The following is a 23,559-nucleotide window of genomic DNA, read 5'->3' on the forward strand; positions in this document are numbered from 1 at the left end:
GTCAACATATTTCCTGCCTTTTCAGTATGGTGATTTTCATTATTCATTACTCAATTACTTTTGCAGTAAAATGAAATGAGTTATGATTTGTTTGGGGTGAGCATGTTATTAAATTAATGGCTTGTTTCAAATGTTTTAACCTAAATATTGTAGTCAAAAAACATTAGTAAAACTTCACACTTCACCTTATCCAGAATAATAAACCTGTTCTAATCAAAACATTTAAACTCCCTCCATTTTTTTTATTACTCTACAATAGTATTGTATTGGAAAATAGTACCTGGAATATGAACTTTTTGGAAAGTTGTAGTGATCACATTATGCATCTCAATTAATTAGGCAATAACCCCTGAAAGATCTATTGTTACCAGTGGGTGAAAACTAGTTTGCTATTTAATGACCCGAGCTGAAGGCGGGCTGAGCTAAGCCGAAAGAAGGCACTCGTTAACCACAGGAAGGATGAATTTTGAGAATTATAATTACCATATTAAATGGAATTTGCTGCTTTATTACAGCCCCCTTTTGAAACATAGCATTATAGAGAATTCCTGCCCTCAGCAAGGCAGGAAGCTTGATATCCTCCCTGTTTATTTTATAATTACGCAATAAAATCCAGGCGAAATTAGTTGTTACCAATAATTAATGACAAGTTTAATAAAAAGGAGGAGAGACTGGCAGATGGTGATTATTTCTTTAATAGGACCTGCTTGAAGGGATCATCTTGAGAGTAAACGCTTCCCAGGAATTTGTAGCTGCAGTGGCTGGCTGCCGCCGGCTTACTGGTTACTGGGGCTACGTCTGATCCTCGCTTTGGAACTGGGCTCGTGCCTTTGCAGGCTAACATTCTTAAAGTAAATGGCACTCTGGTTACGACCACAAGTAAAAGGTTCCATTGGCACTTAGAGAGGGCAGTTCTAAAAGACAGAGAAGCCCTGTGCCCGTCATCGGGAAGTCAGAGGTCCCTTTTCTGTGGCACTGTTTTGCATGAGACGGAGTCAAGTTAAACAGACAGCTAAGATTCTAAAAGAGCCCTGTGTGAAATGAACGTTACTATCATCCAGTCCTTTTTAAGAACTAGTACATCTATATGGGAGAATGGAAAGGCCAGTGTTGGCCACATGCCCCTCTGGTCCTTGGCTGGTAAGCGGGATTTTCCATTTTTAGTAAGGGATGTGAGGCTGTTTTCCTGGCCGTCATTCTTAACACATGAGGGATTCAGAAACGTGGTCTGGAAGCAAAGGGTGCACAGAATTCATGTAGACATACACCACCGAAGCTGAGGTTCTTCATAATCGAGACCCTGGCTCAACCATGCATGCCCGCCCTCCGCTTTCCTGGCACTCCTCACACTGCGCTTTGGAATCCTCCGTGCTCTCCCTCCGACTCCCTGTACCTGCTGCTGGCAGGGTGAGGGGCAGGGGACCCTCTCTTACTCCTCTCTGCCTCCTCAGCCCGCACCCTTCCATGAAGAGGTGTTGAATGGAAGCACAGCACACACAGCTCTTGGCTCCATAGCTGCTCCAATTCCTCACGCTCGTTTGGGACTTCTCAATGTGCAGAATTGTCAGGAGCATTCAGCCCACATAGCGACCATGCAGTGGGGCGTTCTTACTCCAGTTTGTCTCAGCCCCATTTCTGCCTCCGTGCTCTGTCCCCAGCCTTGTTTTCTTTCTATTATTCATTCTGTTTTATGGCCCTTGGTGTATCCTAGAAAGCCACCTTTCATTCTTCCAGAACTGGTGGAAATAAATCAATGAGTAAATAAAACCCTCATTTTACAGATAAGAAAACTGAAGCCCAGAGAGGTGGAAAATTTGACCGTAGGCCTATAGTTAGCATGTGTTAGAGCTGGACACAGGTCCGCAGTTCCCACCTTGGTTTTCTGCCTCACTGCCCCTGTGGAGTGACAGCCTCGCTGAGAGAGAGAAATCAGACTTCAGTTGCTGTAAAAAGGAGGGTAGGTCACAATAAAGAGGCCAGAGTATCTCTCTGTTTGCATATAAGAGGGACGAGGCAGCTAAAAGGGCTCCCACAGGTGGGCTAGAGTTTCTTCTGGAAATTGCAATCAGGTAAGAGATGGAAGAGAAGAAAGGATTTGAGCTGAGTTCTGACCCAGCCTGAAAGAAAGCAGTTTCCATCCTTAGTGCAGTGAGCGTGCTGGGAACCCATCATCTTCAGTGCCCCAACGAGGCTGCCCAGGCCTGGCCTCTCCAGCGCTGTCCACGAAGAGTGAGGTAAGTCAGGCCTTAGAAAAGACAACTCTCCTCAGCAGTCCTACTTATCCAGAAGCTGTGACCACCGCCTGTTTTTTCTTCTCTCTTTTTTTTCTTAGCAACATATTGCACTGTGGTGGTAGAAATTTTAAAGTAAAAAGATCAGAGAAAGTCAATTTGTTTACAAAAAAGAAAGGAAGAAAATCATATAAGCTATTTAGTAATGACTTTCCTTTGGCCCCATTAGGCCTGATAAGACATTTTCTCAGACACCCTCAGGAGGTGAATTAACTCTTTCAGAGGCACTGGGGTTCCATTCTGTGAATCACCCACTAAATGGCTGCCTGGTATCATAATGTCTCCTCACAGATTCCTCTGTTCTCCCAGGGAATGGTGCAGACAGTTAATTGCACAGGAGCGAATGCCGGCTGTGTGTAAATTAAGCGGCCGATTGCAAATGCTGCCTGCACCTATCAGGAGTGCGGGTGGAGGCTTCCCCCAGTCTCCTGTTTTAATAGGCGGCGCTGGCATTGTTCACATGCTCTGTGCACTTTAATCCCAGAATTCCTCGCGCGGACTCTGCACTGTGCATTTTAGGGCCTTTTGTGCTGCGAGTAGCCACCAAAGCCCCATGTAAACTCTATAGGGAAAAAATTGGAAATGTTTTAATGGGCTTTTCAGAAAGCTTAATTTCAGGGTTTTTGTTTGAACTTGACCCTTCATCATAGCAGGCTCACACTGCCTTGCTGATAGCTGTCTCCCTGCCTCCATTCGTCCTCCCCCCGCCTCACCCACCTCCATCTGCAGGGGTGAAGTCAGTGACAGTTCCAAACCCTACCAGTTCGAAGATAACGATTATGGGGCAAACCAGCCCAAGGTCTTTCTCACCCTCTCCAAGGGAAAACTGTTTGGTCTTAGCTCTTACTCAAGTGAAATTCCTCACTGCAAAGGCACGGTGAGCAGACTTTTCACTCCCAACAAGGAAAAAGACTAGACTTTTTCTCTGGGTGATTTTGGTTTGTAGTTCTGCAGGATTGGTCCTGGCTGGTTTGGCTCAGTGGTTAGGGTGTTGACCTGCAGAACAAAGAGTCTCGAGTTCAGGCAGGTACCTTGGTTGCAGTTTAATCCCTGGCCCTGGTTGGGGTCGTGTGGGAGGCAACCAATCGATGTTTCTCTCTCCCTCTTTCTCTCTCCCTCTTTCCCTCTCTCCTTCTCTCCCTCTCTCTCTCCCCCTTCCTCTCTCCTTCCCTTCTACTCTACCTAAAAATCGATGGAAAAATATCCTCAGGTGAGGACCAAAAAAAAAAAGACATGCAGGATCAGATAACTTCAGGAGAACTCCCCACCCTACCGCACCCCTCCGGCAACTGCAGGGGCAGCTAGGATGAAAAACCGCCGCCAGGTACCCTCCACAGCAGGGACCTGCCTCAGAGCTTTTGTTTCAGCAACTTCTTGGGCCTATTATGAAGGGTTTGCGACAGTTTGAGACTGAATTTGAACCGCTTCCTGCCCGCTGCACTGCAGCCATGTGATGCCGTGTCCTGTGCCTACAGTTTTCCATACACAGTGTACCCAGCTCCGGGGTGGAGGGTGTAACCGCGGGCCTTTCTCAAAGGGAGGATGTCTTTGCACCAAGCAGTCGAATGAATACATAAATATACTTTTTCATTACAAAAAGCAGATGTTCAGTCTCAAGCAATGTATTTGTTCCCCAAATGCTCACCTAAAAACATAAGAGAAATAAATGAGTAAGTCTGAAAAGAGAACTACAAACCAAGAAACTGTGCAAAAAGAACTAGAAACTAAGAACTCTGTTCCTCAGTAACTTTGAGGGTTCTTCTCCCTCCTGCTGTCTAAAATATAGCCATTTCCCCCAAGTTTCTCTCCTCAACCCTGTCCCTCCTGTCTCCTCCTGTGATTTCTCCTGTTTTCCCCGTTGGGTGACAACTCCGGTGACTCCTAAACCTAGCTTGCCGCCTGTGTGTTCACAGCCTTGAATGTCCCACGACTGTTTCAAACCCAGTGTACCCAGTATAACTGGACTGGTCTCAGCTATAACAGCACTGGCCAGTAGAACTTTCTGTGATGGTAGCAGTCTTGTGTCTGCAGGGTCCAAAATGATAGCCACTAGCCACTTGTGGCTCTTTAAATGTAATTCATTAAAATGAAATAAAATGAGAAATTCAGCTCCTCAGTCTTACTAGTCCTTCGAGTTCTCTGCAGCCTCGTGTGGCTAAGGGTTGTTGGGTTGGACGTCACAGAGCTTTAGCCTTTTTGCTTGTATCTTTCCTATGTCATTTTATTAGCTGTGGGTGCTTGGGCAAGCTACCTAATGTCTCTGAGGCTCAATTTTGTCATCTGTGAAATAGGACTGATAACAACCCCTGACAGGGTTGTTATGAGGATTCTGTAAGTAGTAGTTACAAGACAGCATAGTACATACCGAGAAGGCATTTTTAAAAAAAATTATTGACCCTGGTGGTGTGGAGCAGTAGTTAAGAGCTTAAGAGCGCCATCCCATGCCCCAAATGGTTGCAGGTTCAATTCCTAGTCAGGGCACATGCCCAGGTTGTGGGTTCGTCCCAGTCCAGGCGCATACAGGAGGCAACTGATCAATGTTTCTCTCTCACGTTGATGTTTCTCTCCCTTCCACCTCTCTCTAGACTAATCAATGAAAAAAACATATCCTCTGCTGAGGATTAAAAAAAAAATCGTCAGTCCTTTTCCCCTATCTCTTCTGTAATATTAACTTCTAGATATTCATCTGAAGCTTCGATAATGTGAACACTCACCAGAGCCACTTTAAGAATGAGTCAGTTTGTACGTTGTAGGAAACACCTAAACACTGTGGGTCCGAGCTGTAGGCCTCTGGGTCGGGCTGTCGGGAAAGTGCTGAGCCCCTTTCTCCAGGAGCGTTAGTACAAGAGTGCTCTGCAGGACCTAACAAGATCTGCTGGGTTGCTTGGAATTATTATAGTTGGAGCACTAGCCTTGTTTCCCAGGACATAATGGCAGAAGAGTCCCATGAGGCTAGCATGGATAGGAGCATGAGAGGTGTCCAACTTTGCTTCTCTGTAGATGGGAGGTGGGGGACAGCTTGGTTTGCATGCGTGAATCTGATGAGGCTCCGTGGGCGTTAGAAATGGTCTGGGTTTGGGGTGCAGAGGTGTCCGGGGCCTTCAGTCCCTCCACAGGAAGCCCTCTGGCATGGACCAGTCCTGCACACTCATCAAGCACCAAGTTTAAAGGGGGGTTGCATGGTTTATATCCTGGCTGCAATCCATTAAAGCCTTAATTACACTAATTAGGGATTTGGGATAATCAGGTTGGCCAGACTGAAATGGGGGCCTGTAGTCTCTGTGAAGAAAGCTTTGCTAAATAAACCAGCAGGATAAACAGAATTGTGGGGGCACATGTATTTCTGGGAACCAGCTGACGCTCAGGATTAATGCATGCTTTTGGCATACAAATGAAGGCTGCTCATTGTAAATCAGCAGAAGGGCTGGAAGCCCCTCCAAGAAACACTTCATTAGCAGTTCAGTGCAGTGACATTCTTCAAATTTTAAACACACATACATACACACACCCTGAAATTTTTCTTTTTCCAAATAACCTGTAAATTCTCAGTTTGGGGTGGAACTTGTAGGAGAAGGGTAGCTAGGGGATCTTGTAAAATAAATTCATTTCAAAGCCATATTGAATAGTAGTTTTGTGTTATTCCTTTTTCTCCCCTAATTTTAAAGACACCAGAATTATCATTGTAATATTCAAAGCAGTACACCATTCAACATTATAATGGTCCCCATCGCTGAAAGATTTGGGAATTACTGGCTCAGACCTTCCAAATTAATAACCCTTTAGCATGTCTGTTATTCAATAGTATATACCCTGATTGATAATACTCACATTTTTCAAGCATTATAGTTTAGCTCTGTGTGTGTGTGTATCAGAGTGTCAGAGAGAGACAGAGGTCCTGCAGTCATGCTACTAACCAAATTAGTCAATTGACTCTTTATTAGGTATTTCCCAGGGACTATGTGAAAATTGTTCTTTTTTCCCCTTATTCTTCTTCCATCTTTTTATCCCTATATATTTTTAAAAAAAATTTTTTTTTAATCCTCACCGGAGGATATTTTTCTATTTATCATTAGATAGAATGGGAGGGAGGGAGAGAGAAACATCAACGTGAGAGGGACACATTGACTAATTGCCTCCCGCACGACTCCCACCAGGGCCAGGGACGAACCACAACCAAGGTATGTGTCCTTGACTGGACTCAAACCTGCAACTCATTGGTCCACAGGCCGACGCTCTAACCACTGATCCAAGCTGGCCAGAGATATCCCTGTATGCTTTTCAAGTGACTATGTGAACACAGGATGAGGAATACATTAGCAGCCATGGCCTACAGAGGGAGGAAGAGGGGAGAAAGTTTGGACAAATGGCAAAAGGTTGATAACATGGCAGCTCAACATACTCCTCTCTCTTGTTTTGTGGGCTTTTGAAATTATCTGTAGTGCAAATTTTAAATTACCACCTCATCAGTCCCCTCATACTCTCCACGCCAACATTTTCACAGTTTACAGTTTTCCAAACATCTTTAGAACTCACAAGCCCACTGGGTTAACTCAAGGGGAAGAACAGACATGGAGGTTCACACTGCTTACATTTTCGGTTTAACGGTTATTCAGTTTTCAGACGTGTGTAGCAAACACCTGAACACACTTATCGGGTGCCAGCCTCCTGGAAAACAGGCTATACCAAACCTTTAGTCCAGAAGCAGCTTAATTGCATTCTTGCAACAAAGGGGAAGAAAATCACTTTGAGAAAACAAGTTTCCAAGGCCCATGAACCCTGAAGACTCTAAGCCTGTGATACCTACAGACATGTATTTTGTGAAGGGACAGCCCATGTGTAGAACTGACTTTGCCCCCAAAAGAGTTTCACTGCCTAAATGGGTGAATCCATTGCAGGAAAAACACTGTGGCCCTACTCTGTTCCTACACAATGCTAATCTGCTGATTGCTACTTTGTGTACAAGTGAGGCACATGTACACAAAAATAAATTCGAATGAGCAGTTAGCCTTGTAATTGTATTTACGAATGCTTGTAGTTATCGGAATATGTTTAGTGGGGACAGCTGTTGTCTTGGACACAGCTTTCTCTCTGATACCATGTTTGTTGTCTGCCATCTTTGCTCCCTGATTTGCTGAAAATGGACAAAGTGTGTGCCAATTGAGTTCGGAAATGCCTAAACTGGGTTATTAGTGGAAATATCAGTGGATTGGCCAAGGGAGAGGAGCTGTATAAATCAGGGATGACAATTTTCAGCTTATGTGTCACCTTAATTAGTGGATAGTGGCATTGTAGGGCATGGTGACGAGGAAGAGTCTAAGGCTGAGTCTGTGAGCAGCACAGGCAGGAGTGCAGGGGTGATCTGCATGGCTCTTGTGCGCTGGTGGATTGTAAGTGACACTCAGAGGCACTGTACATACCATCCCTGGCATAGACAAACCCTGCGTGTTGGAGATCTCCTCTGACATGAAGAGTCCTCTACCATTAACCAGAGACCTCCTGTGTACCCTACACCCCAGTGCTAGATCCACTTGGAGCCACTTGTCCTTCATAAATGTTGACCATCACCCAGCCTACCTGGGCAGATGAGTTCACCTAAGTAGAACGTCATGGCAGCATCAGAGAAGTACTTTTCTTTGGAAAAAGACTTTTTATCTCAGACTTAGATACCTAAGTCCATCTGTGGACCACATAGGTGTCACCCACAAATAGCATCATATGTAGGAATTATCAATCAGATGGCTGCTGCATTTTTAATATAATTCCTAGGTGAGAGTCGGGAGCATAGGGCCAACATCAGTGGAAATACCAGGACTCTGAGTGGCCTCCTAGCATGTATGAGAGTATTATGTTGGCCAACTCCTTTTCATGGGTTTATTTAATAAGATCTTGACAACTCTTCATGGAAGTAGATGTTAGGGTTACCTCTGTTTTATAAATGAGAACCCTAAGACTAGAGAGGGTAAATAAATCGCCCAACCTCGAATACCTAATAAGTCAGATGAAGAGTTTGTCTCTAGAACCTGGACTTTCAGCCACCAGACTGTGTTCAGAGTCATTAATGATACTGGCACAGAACTTCCAGAGACTCTACATCTCATTTTTTTCTTTAGTTTTTAAACTTCTCCCAGCTTGTGTCATTATCAGTTTACATGGAAACCTCAAATAACTTATTTAATTTACTTCCAGAGGAGGCAAAACAAGAAAACTCAAAAGTTATTTGTAGGCTTGTACCACAAAACCTCATAAAATGCAACCTCTTTGTTTTGTTCATTGGTTTTTACACAGATGTCAAATTAGCAATGAAAACCATGTGTAAGAAATGGCTGGAGTTATTCCTAATGGGATGAAAGCAGAAAAGGAATGGAAAGGATGATAGAGGGTTGCCAAGAGAGGGATATTCCAATTGGCCTCCAACCCAAAGATTTGTGGGTATAGTTTTCAGAAGTGGTTTTTCTTCTTGACATTGACCATGAAAAAGACCATGGTTTACTCTAGCCAGGCTAAAGGTAAATCAAAATTAATTGCTTCACTGATAATTTATGCTGACCTGTGGCTTAAAATAGTGGTTGCTGGGATCTGAACCAGAGCTTTCATTAAGGTAAATTAACTATACCATTCCTTAGTTCTGAGAAAATACCCAGTACTTACTGGGAATATACAAAGTCATGGTATTCAGGAATGGGATTTTATTAATTATTGCAGTTATTCCTCTTCCATGCATGAATGCCATTTGAATGCTAAAATTCTGGAAAAGAGATTATTGGTTTTAAAAAAAAAAAAAAAAAAATGAGTCATTCCAAAGTACTATTCACAGAACAGCTTCTAAAGTTTGAATGGTGCTGTTCACGGGGGTATTTCCATTGGTCCACAGCCCCCACGTTGCCCTGGGGTGTGTGAGAGCAAGAGCAGGAAGCATCCAGCACCCTCCCTCTGTGGACCCGTCCATCGGAGGACTCTCGGCTCCTCCCACCTTTCTCCCAGCTCCTGGAAAGCAGAAGCTACAGGAGTTCACGTCTTTCAGTTTGTTCAGAATATTGCAGATGATTCTTCCTTAACTTAATAGTTTCATTTTGGTCAACATCATTGAAACTCAATTTTTAGCTATGGCAATGATAGGAAATAAAGTTGAATATTTTTAATAACTTCTATCTAGAGAATAAATATAAACAATATATTATTATAAATAGTATTTCACAATGTGCAGACGTGATTACAAAATAATAATAAAACTTTATGTTGTAGTTTCTCTGCATCTCAAAAATAATTTAAGTAAAATGTTTCTGATGTTTTATTATTATCATAATCTCAGAATAAAGAACAGTCTTTCTGAACAAAGGATTATTTTATTCCAAGATTATCTCTCTCCTATATTTTATGTTAAAATGGTTTTCTTTTGAATGAGAGGCTAATAATGGAAGATAGTCGTTAGATAAGGTACTCCACTTGGCAATAAAAATTGGCAATTCAGCCCTGGCCTGTGTGGCTCAATGGATAGAGCATCAGACTGTACACTGAAAGGTTGAGGGGTTGATTCCCAGTCAAGGACATGTACCTTGGTTGCAGGTTCAATCCCAGGCCCTGGTTGGTACAGGAGGCAACCAATCAACATGTCTCTCTCACATTGATATTTCTCTCTCTCTCTCTCTCTCTCTCTCTCTCTGTCTCCCCCCTCCTCTACTCTCTCTAAAAATCAATAGAAAAAAATATCCTTGAGTGAGGATTAACAGAACAAAAGGGGCAGTCCAATGTTAGTTATTAAACACGTATTTTTAAGAGTTTCAGAATATCCGAGCTATATAGTATACCATAAAGAAGGTAAATTAACTGTAGTTCCCCTAACAGGGAAAAGAAAAATAATTAGAATATGGTTGTCCAGAGAGTAGATAAGACAAAGGTCACCTTTTACCTTCTCTTTTTTTTCTTACCTCCTTCTCTTTTCTCATCTTCCTCTCCCCCAAAATAAAGTGAACAGTCATAAGCAACATTAGCTACAAGATTTGATATGAAATTGGCTTGCCCTAATGTTAGTTTATTTTGTGCAAATTAGACCAGAACTCTTCAAAGACCAGGGGCTATATAGCCTTCTGTGCGTGTCAGATATAAACTTAGTAAAGAAAAGATAAAAGAAAAAAATAATAATGTCTTAATGCAAGAAATCTGTCAGTTTGGGTTTGGTCCCCAAGCACAAAATTCGATTCATTGGCTGAGTACTTTGCAAATCAGACCCACAACCCATGCGAATATCATGAATATTACACATACACATAAAAACCCTTCTAAGCCAAGTGCCAAACTGATCTGGTCAGATGGTGTGGGTTTTCCCTGGTGCTGCTTTCAGTTTTATTATTTAGTATTAAACTTTTAATAGCAACATGTTAAAAGAGGCTCAGCATTTTGGTGACACTGCAAAAATTTTTATGGAGCTTCAGAAATCCACCCCATCGGCATCAGATCATGAAGTCAAAAATAGCTCCGGGATGAGAAGCGAAACATATGATTGTTCGAAACATTACTAGAAACTTTCTGGAGTCAGTATTCAGTCTTCTCTTGTCTACTGAAAAGAAGAACATTTATGAAGTTCTCAGATCACCAGAAAAGGCCCCGCTGTCAACAATGGGGTGCAGACACGAGGTTCCTCCACTTGCTGGTCGCAGGTCGTGTTTCACTGGCCAGCTGTTTTAACCAGATACCCCATCAACTTCACTGTGGCTTTAAGTTGCTGCTAAAACGAGAAGACCCACCCCATGAATTTATTAGCAGATGTGCGTTCTGAAAGCCATCATTACTCTGAGACCAAGAGCAGCCACATTCTCTGACATGTGGGCCACACATGAGTACATGCTGAAATAGACCCATTGTTCCCGGGGCCGGTTCCCACGGCCTCCATTCCAACGCCCTGCGAGTTGTTTGCTTCCTCACTGGCTTTCTGTCCATCCTCATCTGGGATCGCATCTTGTAGGAGGAGGAGGAGAGAAAAACCCGTCATGCACGGTTGGACTGACTCCTGGAAAGACTGACCTGTCCTTGTCCAGCTCGTTTCTGGAGCCATGCATCACCACATCGGGGAGTGCTCAGACTCTCCTGATCAGCTCCCAGCAGCTTCCCTCAAAGGCTTTCTGGGTTTCACAAACATGTTTTCACTGAAAAATGGCAGTGCCCAGAGGGCCCTTGAAAAAGCAGAACCAAGCTTTTCAACTTGAAATGAAGCCATTGGACGTGAAGCTTTGTGCAGAGGGTCTGGTTGTGGACCACATCAGAACCTTGAGCAGCCTGTGAGTCTCTCAAGTCAGGGACAGGCCTACGCTGCTCAGAGACCTCTTTTTGTCAGCTAGCTGCGTGGTCCATCGCCTGTTGCCTGTCCTGCCTAAAGACCTTCTACAGTTTGGTTCTTCTCAAAAGTCAGGGAAGTGTGTGGGTTTATAGATAGCCCCCAAAATGTTGTCCCTGAGGAGAGGAACCTTCTGTTTGTATTCTAGCAACTATAGCGACCTTGGATTTACCTGCGGTTACAGTGGTAGTTAATAAATGCATGCAGAACCAGAAGAGGTGGCCCTTTGCTTTCAGGACCAGCCAAACTCCTGAGAGCAGTGCTGATCCTCCTACTCAGTGATTCAGCTCCGGAGAAACCAGATTGCTGACCTAAGTGTCAGAGATGAAAGATTTGTGAGTTGGGCTTTTCCAGAGCAAGTGCTGTGCATACCCGCTGTGTACTAGGAACCTGGCATCTGTCCAGCGCAGAGTGCTAGGCCCCATCCCAGGTGCTTCACGTGTATCGACTCAGTCTTCACAGCAGCTCTGTAAGACAGGCCCTGAGATTGTCACCACTGACAGGTGAGAAAGCTGAGGCACAGAAAGGTTAAGTACTGTGCCCAAGGTCACACAGCTGGAGGGCATAGAGCCGAGGTTAGAATGTAGAGAATCTATTTCTAAAGCCCACTGTCTCAACTGCTACTCTAATATGATCCAATCTGCAGGCCATGTCAAGAAAGCAGTGTGGTGGTCGTGACCAGGAGATTTTGTTAAAGTTAAATAGAATAGGAAAATATTAGCATATATCACATATAGTAAGGATTGTTTCATGAAATTTTTATTTCAGACATTTACATAAAACATGTTTTCATCTCTGTGTCCAGATAGAGTTCACAATTCATATTTTTTCTGATTTCAGAAAGGTAACATGGTACAAAGACTTCATGTTACATAACACTCCTGCGGTGGCAGAGCCTCGGATCGAACACAGTCGTGTCTGCACGGTGAAGATGTAGGTGTTCACACTAGATGCAATAAGTATAGTTGAACGTACTTTCGAAGTAGTTCACGTCAGGGTTTGTCTCCCAGTGAGTTTTACTGCCAAACTTATAAAAGAAATCTAGCTTTAGAGCTTTGGAGATGTCAGACCTGCAGATTACAGACCTAATTGCACATGTGTGTGCAGGCTCCCAGTAGAGAGACATTTCTTATAATGGGTTAAGGTCAAATAAAAGCCTGGGAAACTACATGATACTATTGCTGGAATTATTGACCGTTGGAGGTGGGAAGTAATAGGGGTGATATATTCCATATATCCATAAACCCCAAACTCCTCGATTTTAACAAGCAGGAAAACCAGGGCCAGAATGGAGAATGTAGGAACGTCAGGGGCTACCCGCTTCTCCCTCCCAGGACAAGACTCCTGACACACAGCTCAGGCCTCTGGACCACACGCCCTCTCCAGAGTCTTATAATAACCACCAAACCACACCACGCATCTCAGAGTTTGGATTCTTTTCAAGTTTTCGTGAGCGAGACTCAAGTTTCGAGTGGTCACTCCATTGTTGGGCGCGCCAGAGCCAGTGAAAGCCAAGTGGCTTTTCCCCAGCAGGACACTTAGGCTCAGGTATTTGGCCGTGGAGGGAGGTGGCGGTGGGGTCTCTGCCCGGGCTTCAGCGAGTTCTATAAATTTCCTGCGTTTGTGGTTGAAACGGGTCTCCCTGGACCAGCAGTTTGACATTTCCCCCTGTGGTGTTACATTCATGTTTCCACGTTTAACATGTCAGACTGAATGAACGTTGCGGTCTGAGGATTTCAAAGATTTATAATGGAGTCTTGAAAATTTACTTAAGGAATATGTACTTCCCCAAGCAATAACAAATATTACTACAAATGACCATATTAAATTAAAGTAACTTAGGCATTTCTGATTTGTAGGAAAGTTCAAATTAATCTACAGTGGTCTCAGTTTCAAAATGAAAACAGGGCTTTGCCCGACCGCAGGTTTCCAGGCTGTTAGAGCAGTGAATAACCCTCAGGTGGCGGGGTCTTTCCCTTAAGAAATAGTCCGTTTTCTCTGTTTGTGGAAAAGCAACCCTAGAAGGACGATGCCCTGAACAGTCAACCGTAGCTGGACCTGGGAACCAGGAAACATCAAAATTCTGTTTTCTATAAACTGAGTGGTGAGTGAGAGATGTGTTATTTTTATAATTTTTAAAAAAGAAAACAAGCCTTCTTACCCATTCTTTATCCCTTCCCTGATTAGCTCCTTTAGTGAGTAGACAAATGTCTTTCTTCATTAAAAATAATAATAACTTCAAAGTTAGAGGGCTGGCACATGTTTTATAACCGACTCTCGGAGAGATAAAAAGCCCTGATTCGTAATATTTGCCAATTTATGTGTAATACTCCTGCCATGGCCAATTCTGGGCTCCAACAAGCCGTCGCTGAACAGAGCTGGAAGGGGGGGGCAGCAGCAGTAGCCCACCCTTGCGTCGGAATTCTGTCACAGACGATATTCACGGGAAACCTCAGTAACATAGATAATAGTAGAGTAAGTAAGAACCACTAGGCTTTGAGTATTACTGCCTTTGTTTTGAATATACTTACTCTAATTACAAGTTCACATGATTTTTAATAATGGGCGTGTGTAATTGGATTAACATGATTTGATTTTAGTGATGGGGGCTCACGAAATCCCTGAAAACGTAAGCGTCAGCTCTCACAAGGCAGCAAAGCCCACTCCAGGATGCTGCTGCGGGGTTAGAACGGTTCCCATTGCAGAGCAGAACGTCTGGGGAGGCGGGCATGGCCACCTTCCCTGCGTCCCAGGAGCCGCACAGAACTTGGCAGACATGGGGAAGGGAAGGCCTCCTCTCCTGCTCTCCCAGCGACCCCACTTCCAGCATGTAAACCCCGAGGAGGATTCCCTCTGCACTTCCCCAGGCCCTGAGCTCTGACTCCTTAACCTCGAGCACCATGACTCAAGCAGAAACCAGAAGAAGCTCAGGGTTCTGTGTGTCCGTGGCAGCATGGCGGAATAGGAGATTTAATTCAGTCTCGAGCCTTGATTTCTCTGGTGCCATCAAAGTGACCTTCAGCGGGTCACTCCACCTTAGGTCCCAGTGGAAAAGGAGGTGTTGGACTAGGTAGTCTGTCTCATCCAGGTTTCTTCCAGCTCCGAACCTTGTTGGCTATGATTACTGAGGGCTTCAGAAAAGATGACCGATCGTATCAAAGTCCATTGAGGAAAACTCATCAGACCAGAGTGACGTGGCTCCCACGCCTGAACTCCCTCTCAGCCTCGGGAATAGAGGGGTCGTTTCTCACCCTGACAGTGGAAAGATCTAGGCTGTGGTCTTCTGAGGCTGTGTCAGGGTGCAACTGCCTTTGAAGAGGCAATGGTTTCGTCTGCTTTTCTGGTCTGAATAACCTACTCGAGTCTTTAGTCCTTGGCTGCAATCAGAGTCTTGACTCAGTCTCCCCAAGGGATCCCTCACCTTGGGAATCTGCCCATCTTTTAACTAAAACCTATTTTGATGGAACATTACTTTGAAGCTTTAGGGTTTACTAAGTGTCCAAAAGGAGGCCGCGTCCTGGTTACTAAGAGAGAGGAGGGGGAGCAGGCCTAGGTGTGCTGCCGCCGCCTCGGCTGTGCAGCCCTGGTCTCGGTAGGGCAGGTGGCCATGATTTACGGGGTAGCTGCCAGCTCATAGCCACCGATCCCAGGGAGGGACGGGGTGGAGAGAGAAGGCTGGCAGAGCGCTTCATGAGTTTCATGCTGAATGCTTGTCGCATGTGCCTCGTTCTCACGTCTAGAAAGCACTCAGCAGGCACGAGGCTGAAACAGGCTGCTGTCCACAGCTGACCGGCGCCTGTGGCGGTGAAGGCGGGATGCGCATGTGCGTCGTGCTGGTGGTTCGTAGGTGTTGTTTCATATCTGTGCTGTAGGAGAGTCTGTGTTTTACAAGAGAAAGCAGGAGCTATTGATACTTTTTAACCAGAGTGAGAGAAGACACGGGGGACCCCCCCAGTCTTTGACAATTGTCGGACACCGTCTGTGACTGTCTGGGCTCATGCCCGGTCAGTCACTGCGCAGTCCATTCTGCACGTGAGCCACGAGCCAGGCGCTGTCAGAGCCGTGAAGGCGCAGTGCGCCCTCCAGAAGCTGAGCCGGGGAGGGCACATAGCTAAAACCACATTGTAAAGCTTTAGGTGATGATAGCGGCTTCGAGGTTTTGAGCCACGTCCTCTGTGGCAGGCCCTGCTACCCCGTTGAAACCTCGCTGCGGCCCCTGAAGTCGGCACTGCCATTGCCCTGGTCCCCAGCAGGTGATCCTCTTAGATCATGACAGTCAGGCACACGATGACCAGATGCCACAGTGGGCACTGGGTCTGTTCAGAGGGGTGGTGGGCAGAACCACAGCTTCCTGGCCAGGCTTGTCCTCCTCTGTGGGGTCTGGAACAGGGCACGATGCAGAGACAAGATGCCCTCCAGGCAGGGCTGGGAGCTGCCCTGGTGTAAGAGGGGATAAAGCCCTGTAACACTCCACGCACCAGGCACATGTCTCGACAAGATCCGCACACTCAGGAAGCCCAAGACTCTGTCTTCCTAATCAGTTTGTGTGGATTTCTCGTTCCTCCCAGTCAAGATGTGATTTACCCGTCCAGGATCGGCCTAATCATGAGGAGTGTTGCCTATTAGCAGAGGTGACATGTCAACTTAGCAGGTTACCAGAATTAACGAAAGATCAAACTCTCCTGCAGAAAGAGAAAAGATGTATGGGACCCCTTTACCTGCAATTACTAGTCCCATTCCACAGAAAGTAAAGCTGAGGTTTAGAGAGGTTTCTCAAATTGCCTCAATCACGTGGTCAGTAACATAGCCAGGACTTGAACCCCGGCCTGCTGCAAGTCCCATGCTCTTCACCAAAATGTAAGCTGCAGGTTTTTCATTCGACCTCATAGCATATCTGTGTTTATTTGACTGTTTGAAACACTGACTTGAACCGCCTACACTGAGGACCACTGGTCTCTCTGGAAGAAGCATCCACTTGGCCTGTGGCTTTGCCCACACTGCTAGCCCCAATTTGAGAAGCTCAGCACCAGCCGTGAGTAGAATAATGAAGCAAGCACGAGTAGAAGTTTATGAAGAGGGGGAAAGGGCAGTTTTAAGAGCAGTAGAACCATCTGAAAAGAAACAAGTAGCTGGCTACCGGGCGCAAACAGTTCTGTTTTGTACTGTGCCTTTCTCTTCGAATCATCGCTGTCTTGTAGCACCAAACCTATGTGCTCAAGGCAAAGCATGTAGCTTTTACTACAGTTCAGTTCTATGTATAAAATTCAGTTTATGTATCTAGATTGTATTGCAGAAGCCATTCAAGAAATGTGCCACTCACCTGCCAAGTATAAAAATGGACATTTTAAGACACAGTAACAATATTGTAATATTGTTTCATTGGGTGTTTGATCGACTCTCAGCTTTTACCAGGCCTTGGAACTATCTGGTGACTTCCAGAAGTTCAGAGTGTGATGAAGACAAACACCCAGGAATGTTGCAGGCAGAATGAAATGGATTGGGTAAAACAGCATGCTTAAGTGCAAGGGAATTTATGATGAATTATATTAAAATAGTCAAAACACAATTGATGGAGGAGGGCAGGGTGCAGAGGACGTGAGCACCCCAGTCTATTTTCGGCCTCGGCAGTGGGCACAGTGCCTGTTGTATTACCTACGTGCTTGGAGACACCCAGTGCACGAGGCTTTCCATCGCCGTTTCCCAAAACGCAGCTGACAAAGTCTGCTGCCAATAATGCAAAACGAGATCTGCTCTTCAGGTAAGAGATGTTCCACCGATGGTTTTGAGCCTTATATTACATGGATTTATGAAATGTTAGATTATGCAGAGAGGAAAGAACAAAGTTGGAATATTCCTAACCTAGGAGAGAAGTGTTGAAAGAATAATTTTGAAGTTTCCAAGGTGAATTTATCAGGAAAAGTCACCTTTGCCTCTATGAGTGATAGAGTCACCACAAACAGATCCTTAGTGGTGATCTTCCTCCTTGAACCGCTCTGGTCCCTTCCTCTGACTCTGTGGGCTGACGGAGTCGGTCATTCTGTCAGCGCTGAAACGGTCTTGGCAGTGTGCTGGCTACGATCGCAGGGACTTGAGTCCTTTCCTTTCGGTTAGTGGCTAGGGAGACAAGACCTTCAGTCAGCCAAGAAAAAGTTAAAACCCGTATAACAGTATGAGAATCCAGTCATACAAAAGGAGTCAGAGTTTTCATAAGGCCGTGACGTCAACCTATCTACATACCTGGGAGTACCTAGGGAGCTTGGAGAATGGTGGGCTTTCTCCCGGCTGAAGGAAAGAGAGAGGGGCGGTCTTGTAACTGACGCACGCAGTGGGTGCAGGTGGGATCTGTGTGTCGTTTCCACGGGGAAGGTTTGCCTAGGGAAGAAACGCGCCAGCTTTGAGGAATCCAGCTGGAAGATGATCTCATGTAGGAAACGGGATTCCGTGGTGAGTTTTGAGACTGGGACAGACCTGTGAGCCCCTTTCCCAGGACGAGGCAGCTGTCAGATTTAGGGTAATTGTCATAGTCCTCCTGTTCTGTACATGGCCCCGTTACTCACCTGCCGTTGTCCCTTCAGATTTGTGACAGATGCTGCCCGCCGGGAGCAGGAGTCCCTCAAGAAGAAGATTCAGCCAAAGCTCTCGCTGACCTTGTCCAGCTCTGTGTCCCGAGGGAATGTGTCCACGCCACCACGCCACAGCAGTGGAAGCCTTACTCCCCCCGTGACCCCGCCCATCACCCCCTCCTCTTCGTTCCGCAGCAGCACTCCAACAGGTGAGCGGCTGGGCCTTCTCCACAGCGGGCCGGGGAGAGTGAGTGCGTGTGGGTAGAGCTGGGGCCAGGGACAGATGGAGAGTCAGACCCACCTGTTCGACCTTTCCTGGTCGGTGTAGAGTTTGTTGATTCATTCATCTATTTATTATTGAAGAAATATTTGTGAATTACTGTCCGTAATATGTATGCGATGCTGAATTTATAGCCTTACATTTATTATGTGTGAAGTGATGCCATATCCTGGGTTTGCTCAGGTGGAGTAGATGACACAGGATGGCACGTGTTGATTGTTGTTGATGCTGGGCGACGAGCACATGGGGCTTCATGATACCAGTCTCCCAATTTTTGCTTCTTTAAAATATTTCCCATACTAAAATGATTATTATAAAAACATTTAGAGTGCCTCCTACATGCCAGGCACTGAACTACAGTAGTGAGCCCAAGGAGACCCCATCCCTGTCCTAGAGAACTTAGGTCTCGTGGAAGGTGTTGGCCTTCTCGGGGGCCCACAAGCACAGTCTTGTCTTCCCTGCCCAGACGTGGAAGTAACTGAAAAATAAAACAGCAGTCGGGGTGAAGATCAAATTCAAGTTTGCTAATGCAGAAAGCTAAACTACAGAACCGAGCTTGGATTCTTAACCATCGGGCTTCTTAGTATGTCTTTCCTGGGTTTAACTTTCCAAGTTCCCCTTCTGAGCGTCCTGCGGAGTGCACGCAGGCAGGAGCTCCTGGCCCTCTGCTGGGCCTGCGCCCGCCTGGTCCTAGCTCAGAGACCCCTCGCGCCTTGGATCCTCCGGGCGCAGTGAGCACAGACCGGGCAGAGAGAAGCTGTCCCTCCTCCTCTTTTTCCCAGCTGAGAAGCAGTTTTCCTTCTCCCCAGTTGGAGGACAGGCAGGCATTAACCAAATAAATACACCAATAAGTATGACACTGTACTCATGACTAGTGCTCAGTGGAAGAACTCGGTGATAAGAGAACATCAGAGAGAAGTCTGGCCCGACCAGGAAAGCTCCCCTTGAAAGATGAGTGGGAGGCAAGTTGGTGAGGGGGGAGAGGAGGAGCAGCTGGGGAAAGGGATCCCCGCAGAGCTTGGGGAAATGGCGGGTTGAACAAGGTAAATTGGTTTCTTTAATGCAGGGCCGTAATACACACTATTGTTCTCCATGGGGAGAATTTAGTAAATTTCCCAAACTTGGTTAACTGTGATTACGGGACCTCTTTTTCTAGGGGTGTCTCGGGGCCTCATGGTTGAGAGACACCCCATGTTCTGTCGGGATCGGGCGCCGTGGAAACAGGCAGGTGCAGGAGGCAGCTGGACCGGGGTTCCTACCCGAATGTCTCCCTTCAAGTTACTAATAACGCCTGTTCCCTAGGTTACTGTGAGCGTCACACGTGACGGCCCATGTCTGCACAGATCAGGGTCCTTCTTCCACAGAGGACGCATTGGCTCCCTTCGGGCTGGGCGTCCGTCCTTTTCCTTAGGTCGTCCCCATGTCTCCTCGTCTTTTATTCCGTGAAGGTGTACTTCCCAGCACCTGTGTTACATTTACCGTGCGGACTAAGGCATGCCGTGAGAATGTAATTCTGTGACCTCTTTTCTGACTATTTCTATGAATATCTTCACGCAGAATGTGAATTAAGGGGCAGTTTTGCACCTGGGTGTATTTTATACATGACTTAACATTGACTGCCTCATGACCGACGCCAGATAACCACGGCTGCCTCGGGCTGGGAGGGTGTCTTGAACCCCATGAAAATCAAGACAGTTTAAAAGTGAGAGTTTATTATTTTTCATGTAAGAATGTTTGGAAGAAATGGAATCATTTCCTTTCCTTCAGACATAAAGAAATCTTTCTGACACCTTGCCTATTTTAGCCATTTCCCACCAGGAGGATTGATTTATGTTGTGGTAAAGATGTATCATTTTCAGTCTGTCAAGATCATTGGTAAGTTATTTGCTGCTTGAAGAATGTTCCATGTAAACATCAAAAATTAGCAGGGGAAATGGTTTCTTAAACCCCTACCCTGTACAATTTTGATTGTGTACATTTTTCAATGTTTGAAATGTTGTTTTACCTGTAGTAAGAGAGATCAGCTTATTTCGCCTGACTAATGTGGTTTCAGTCACTTTCGCTGCCAGGCTGTAAATAATAATCCGCGTTTCTACCTTCTGAATTCACTCTTCCAAGTTCCATATTCAAAGAACAGCCCTGGCCCAGAAGTAAGTCATCTTGTAGAAAATTTCATTTACAAAATGTTCATTGCAATTTACTGTCTCGACGAGACTGAAGCAGGGCTCAGCTTCATCCTAGAGTCTCAGGTGTTGCTTAGCGATTCTTGGAACCAAGATGAATGTTGGAATTTCTAAATCCTAGGAGAACCTTCTCGTCTCATCTTTTTCATTTCCTCTCCTTATTTGTTTGGTTTCCTTTTAATGTGTTTTGGTCTTTTTTAAGTATTCACTTAAGCAAAGGTTAGAATGGTTAAAATCATGGGTCAGCAAGCTTTCTGTAAAGGACCAGATGGTAAATACTTCATGCGTTGAGGGCCATACGGTCCCTGATTCAGCTACTCAGCTATAGAAGTACATAAACAAATGGGCACGTTGTGTTCCATTAAACTAAAAGTTTTTGTACAACTTTATTTGCAATAACAGACCTGCCCTGGCTGGTGTAGGTTGGTGGTTAGAGAGTCAGCAAGCCCACAGAAGGGTCACAGGTTTGATTCCTAGTCCCGGCTGCGTATCTGGGTTGCGGGTTCAGTTACCAGCCCTGGTTGGGGTGCTTGCAGGAGGCAACAAATCAATGTGTTTCTCTCACATTGATGTTTCTCTCTCTCCCTCACCCCTTCTTTTCCCTCTCTCTGTCTCTCCTTCTCCCCTTTTACCTCCCTTCTTCTCTCCCTCTCCCTCCCTCCCTCCCTTCTACTAAAAAAAAAAAAAAAATCGACATAAAAAAATACCCTGGGGTGAGGATTAACACACACACACACAAAAAAAACACAGGCCTGATTGGGCCCACAGACCATGGTTTGCTGACTCCTGGTTGAAATCATAAAGATACAGAATTTAAAGATAAATGTAATTAAATTCCCTAAAACCAAAGTGTTGAAACAATTCATACCTTTCTCCTTTAGAAGTAATATCTCGAGTACAATTGTTAAGGCGGGATGGCAGCATTTGCAGAGTGTTGACTATCTGTGCTTACCATGTACTTTATGTATGATGTTGTTGTCTTTTTAATCCTCACCCAAGGATATTTCTTTTTCTATTTATATTCAGATAGAGTGGGAGGGAGGGAGAGGGAGAGAGAGAGAAAGACATCAATGTGAAAGAGACACATTGGCTGGTTGCTTCCCACACGACCAGGGCTGGGGACAAACCACAACCGAGGTGCATGCCCTTGACCGGAATCCATCCCGCAGCTCCTTGGTCCGCGGGCCAACGCTCTAACCGCTGAGCAAAGCAGCCAGGGCTATGATGTTGTTTAAATCCTAGTAGCCGCCCCACTGAGACAACATTATTATTCCTGAGTACAAATGAAAGAAATAGACTTCTAATGAGAGCTTGCACAGAGCCCATGTCCACCTGTTCAAAACAGGTGGTCTTCTCAGAGCCCTCACCGTCTCTGCACATTCATCCCTTTTCCAAAACCATTGGACCTTCAGCCCTCCCGCTGCCCCAGTTACTAACCCAACAACTCCAAACCCCCGCGTACAGCAACGTGTTAGGGTGCTGGAGCTGTGGTTCCCCGCACCGCAGCAACTATCCAGCTTAGTGTAGTCCGGGTCTCTGTGCAGAGTGAGCTGGAGCTGACCCCAGAGAGCCAATTGTTAAATATTCAGGTTTGCAAACCAGTTAAAAGATTATTTTGAAATTGGCCACGGGAGAGAATTTCCCCACCAGTGAAATTAGCAAATGTGCCTTTCAGGACCCCACCACCACCACCCCTTCACCATTAGATCACCCTCTTATCCTTTTATTTATCAGATTAATTTCACTTTGTAGTTCAGGGATCATGGTCTTAACTAGGTCTGTGAATCAGCCTAAAGCAAAAATCAATCACCAATAAATAAGTAATGGCCACTGCAAACAGTGGATTGCTCCATGGCTGTTCACAGCAAAGGTACAGGTCACCGTGTAATGACATGATCAGGTTATGAAGCAATATATGCATTATGATCCCAATCTTTATTTTTTATTCCAAAAAGTTAACTGTGGGTACCTTAATGTGATAGGAAGATGAATACTCTTTTCTTTTTTCCTATTTTCTAAAACGAGCCTGTATTACTTTTATAACTAAAATAACTGTTCAGTACATATAACCAGAAGATACAGAGAGGATGATTCTGAACTCTCCCCCTCCCCCCAAAAAAAAGAATTTTTTTTTTTTCTTTTCCCAGATTAATTTAATTGACTTTCAGAACTGGGTAGAGGGTGAGGTTATTCTCTATGAAGGGCCTTTGGCCCATAGATTGTTTTGGTTATTAGTGCTTGTAGCTTAGTTAAGAAAGTAATTTCTCTTTTTCCTGTCCCCATACTTTCCCACGGATTCTCTTAAAAGAGTGACTCTCAATCAGGCTGAAGATGGAAATCAACTAGAGAATTTTTTCAAACCCTTAGCCTGGGCTCCACCCCTGAGACTCTGATTTGGTTGGTGGGTGGGACTCAGGCATGGGGAGTTTTTAAAAGTTCTCTCGGGTTAAGTAATTCCCACCTTATAGCCACAGTTGGGAAACCACCGCTTTAAAACGTGACCCGTCTAGTTGTCATGGCTGTGTGTTTTCTTGCTTGCGGTGACATATTTCTACCTTGCCTGGAGAAAGGTTACTGTAGCCATTCGCTTAGGCTCCAAAACGAGTCCAAGGGGACTGAACAGATGTTTGCTTATGTCTTCACGGAGAAGCCATGGAAGGAGTTGGCTGCATTTCTGGTTATAATAGCGCTGCATGGTCTCTCCTGGAAAATATTTGTATATATATTTTGGCTGACTCGGGGGGGAAAAAATTCAAGTATTAAACCAGAGAAAGGCACCCAAGGAAATTAAACCTTTTTTTTTTTTTTTTTCTTTTTGCTTTCTTGTTTAGGTTACCTATAATAACCGTGAAGTCACAGATTGTCTATTAATGCATAACTTAAATTTCTACATTGTGTTGTTTCACTTCATATT

General features: G+C 45.1%; 1 protein-coding gene across 1 annotated transcript in view; it reads left to right on the forward strand.

Annotated features, from left to right (window-relative positions):
• Nucleotides 1-23,559, forward strand: part of JAZF1 (JAZF zinc finger 1) — a 325,678-nt gene that overhangs the window by 252,872 nt on the left and 49,247 nt on the right. Inside the window, exon 3 of the mRNA XM_036247075.1 lies at nucleotides 18,195-18,391. Within this exon, the coding sequence (XP_036102968.1) occupies nucleotides 18,195-18,391 (197 nt within the window). The remainder of the gene's footprint in view (nucleotides 1-18,194; nucleotides 18,392-23,559) is intronic.

The sequence above is a fragment of the Molossus molossus genome, unplaced genomic scaffold (assembly GCF_014108415.1).
Source record: "Molossus molossus isolate mMolMol1 unplaced genomic scaffold, mMolMol1.p scaffold_m16_p_7, whole genome shotgun sequence".
In the NCBI taxonomy this organism is placed as follows: Eukaryota; Metazoa; Chordata; class Mammalia; order Chiroptera; family Molossidae; genus Molossus; species Molossus molossus.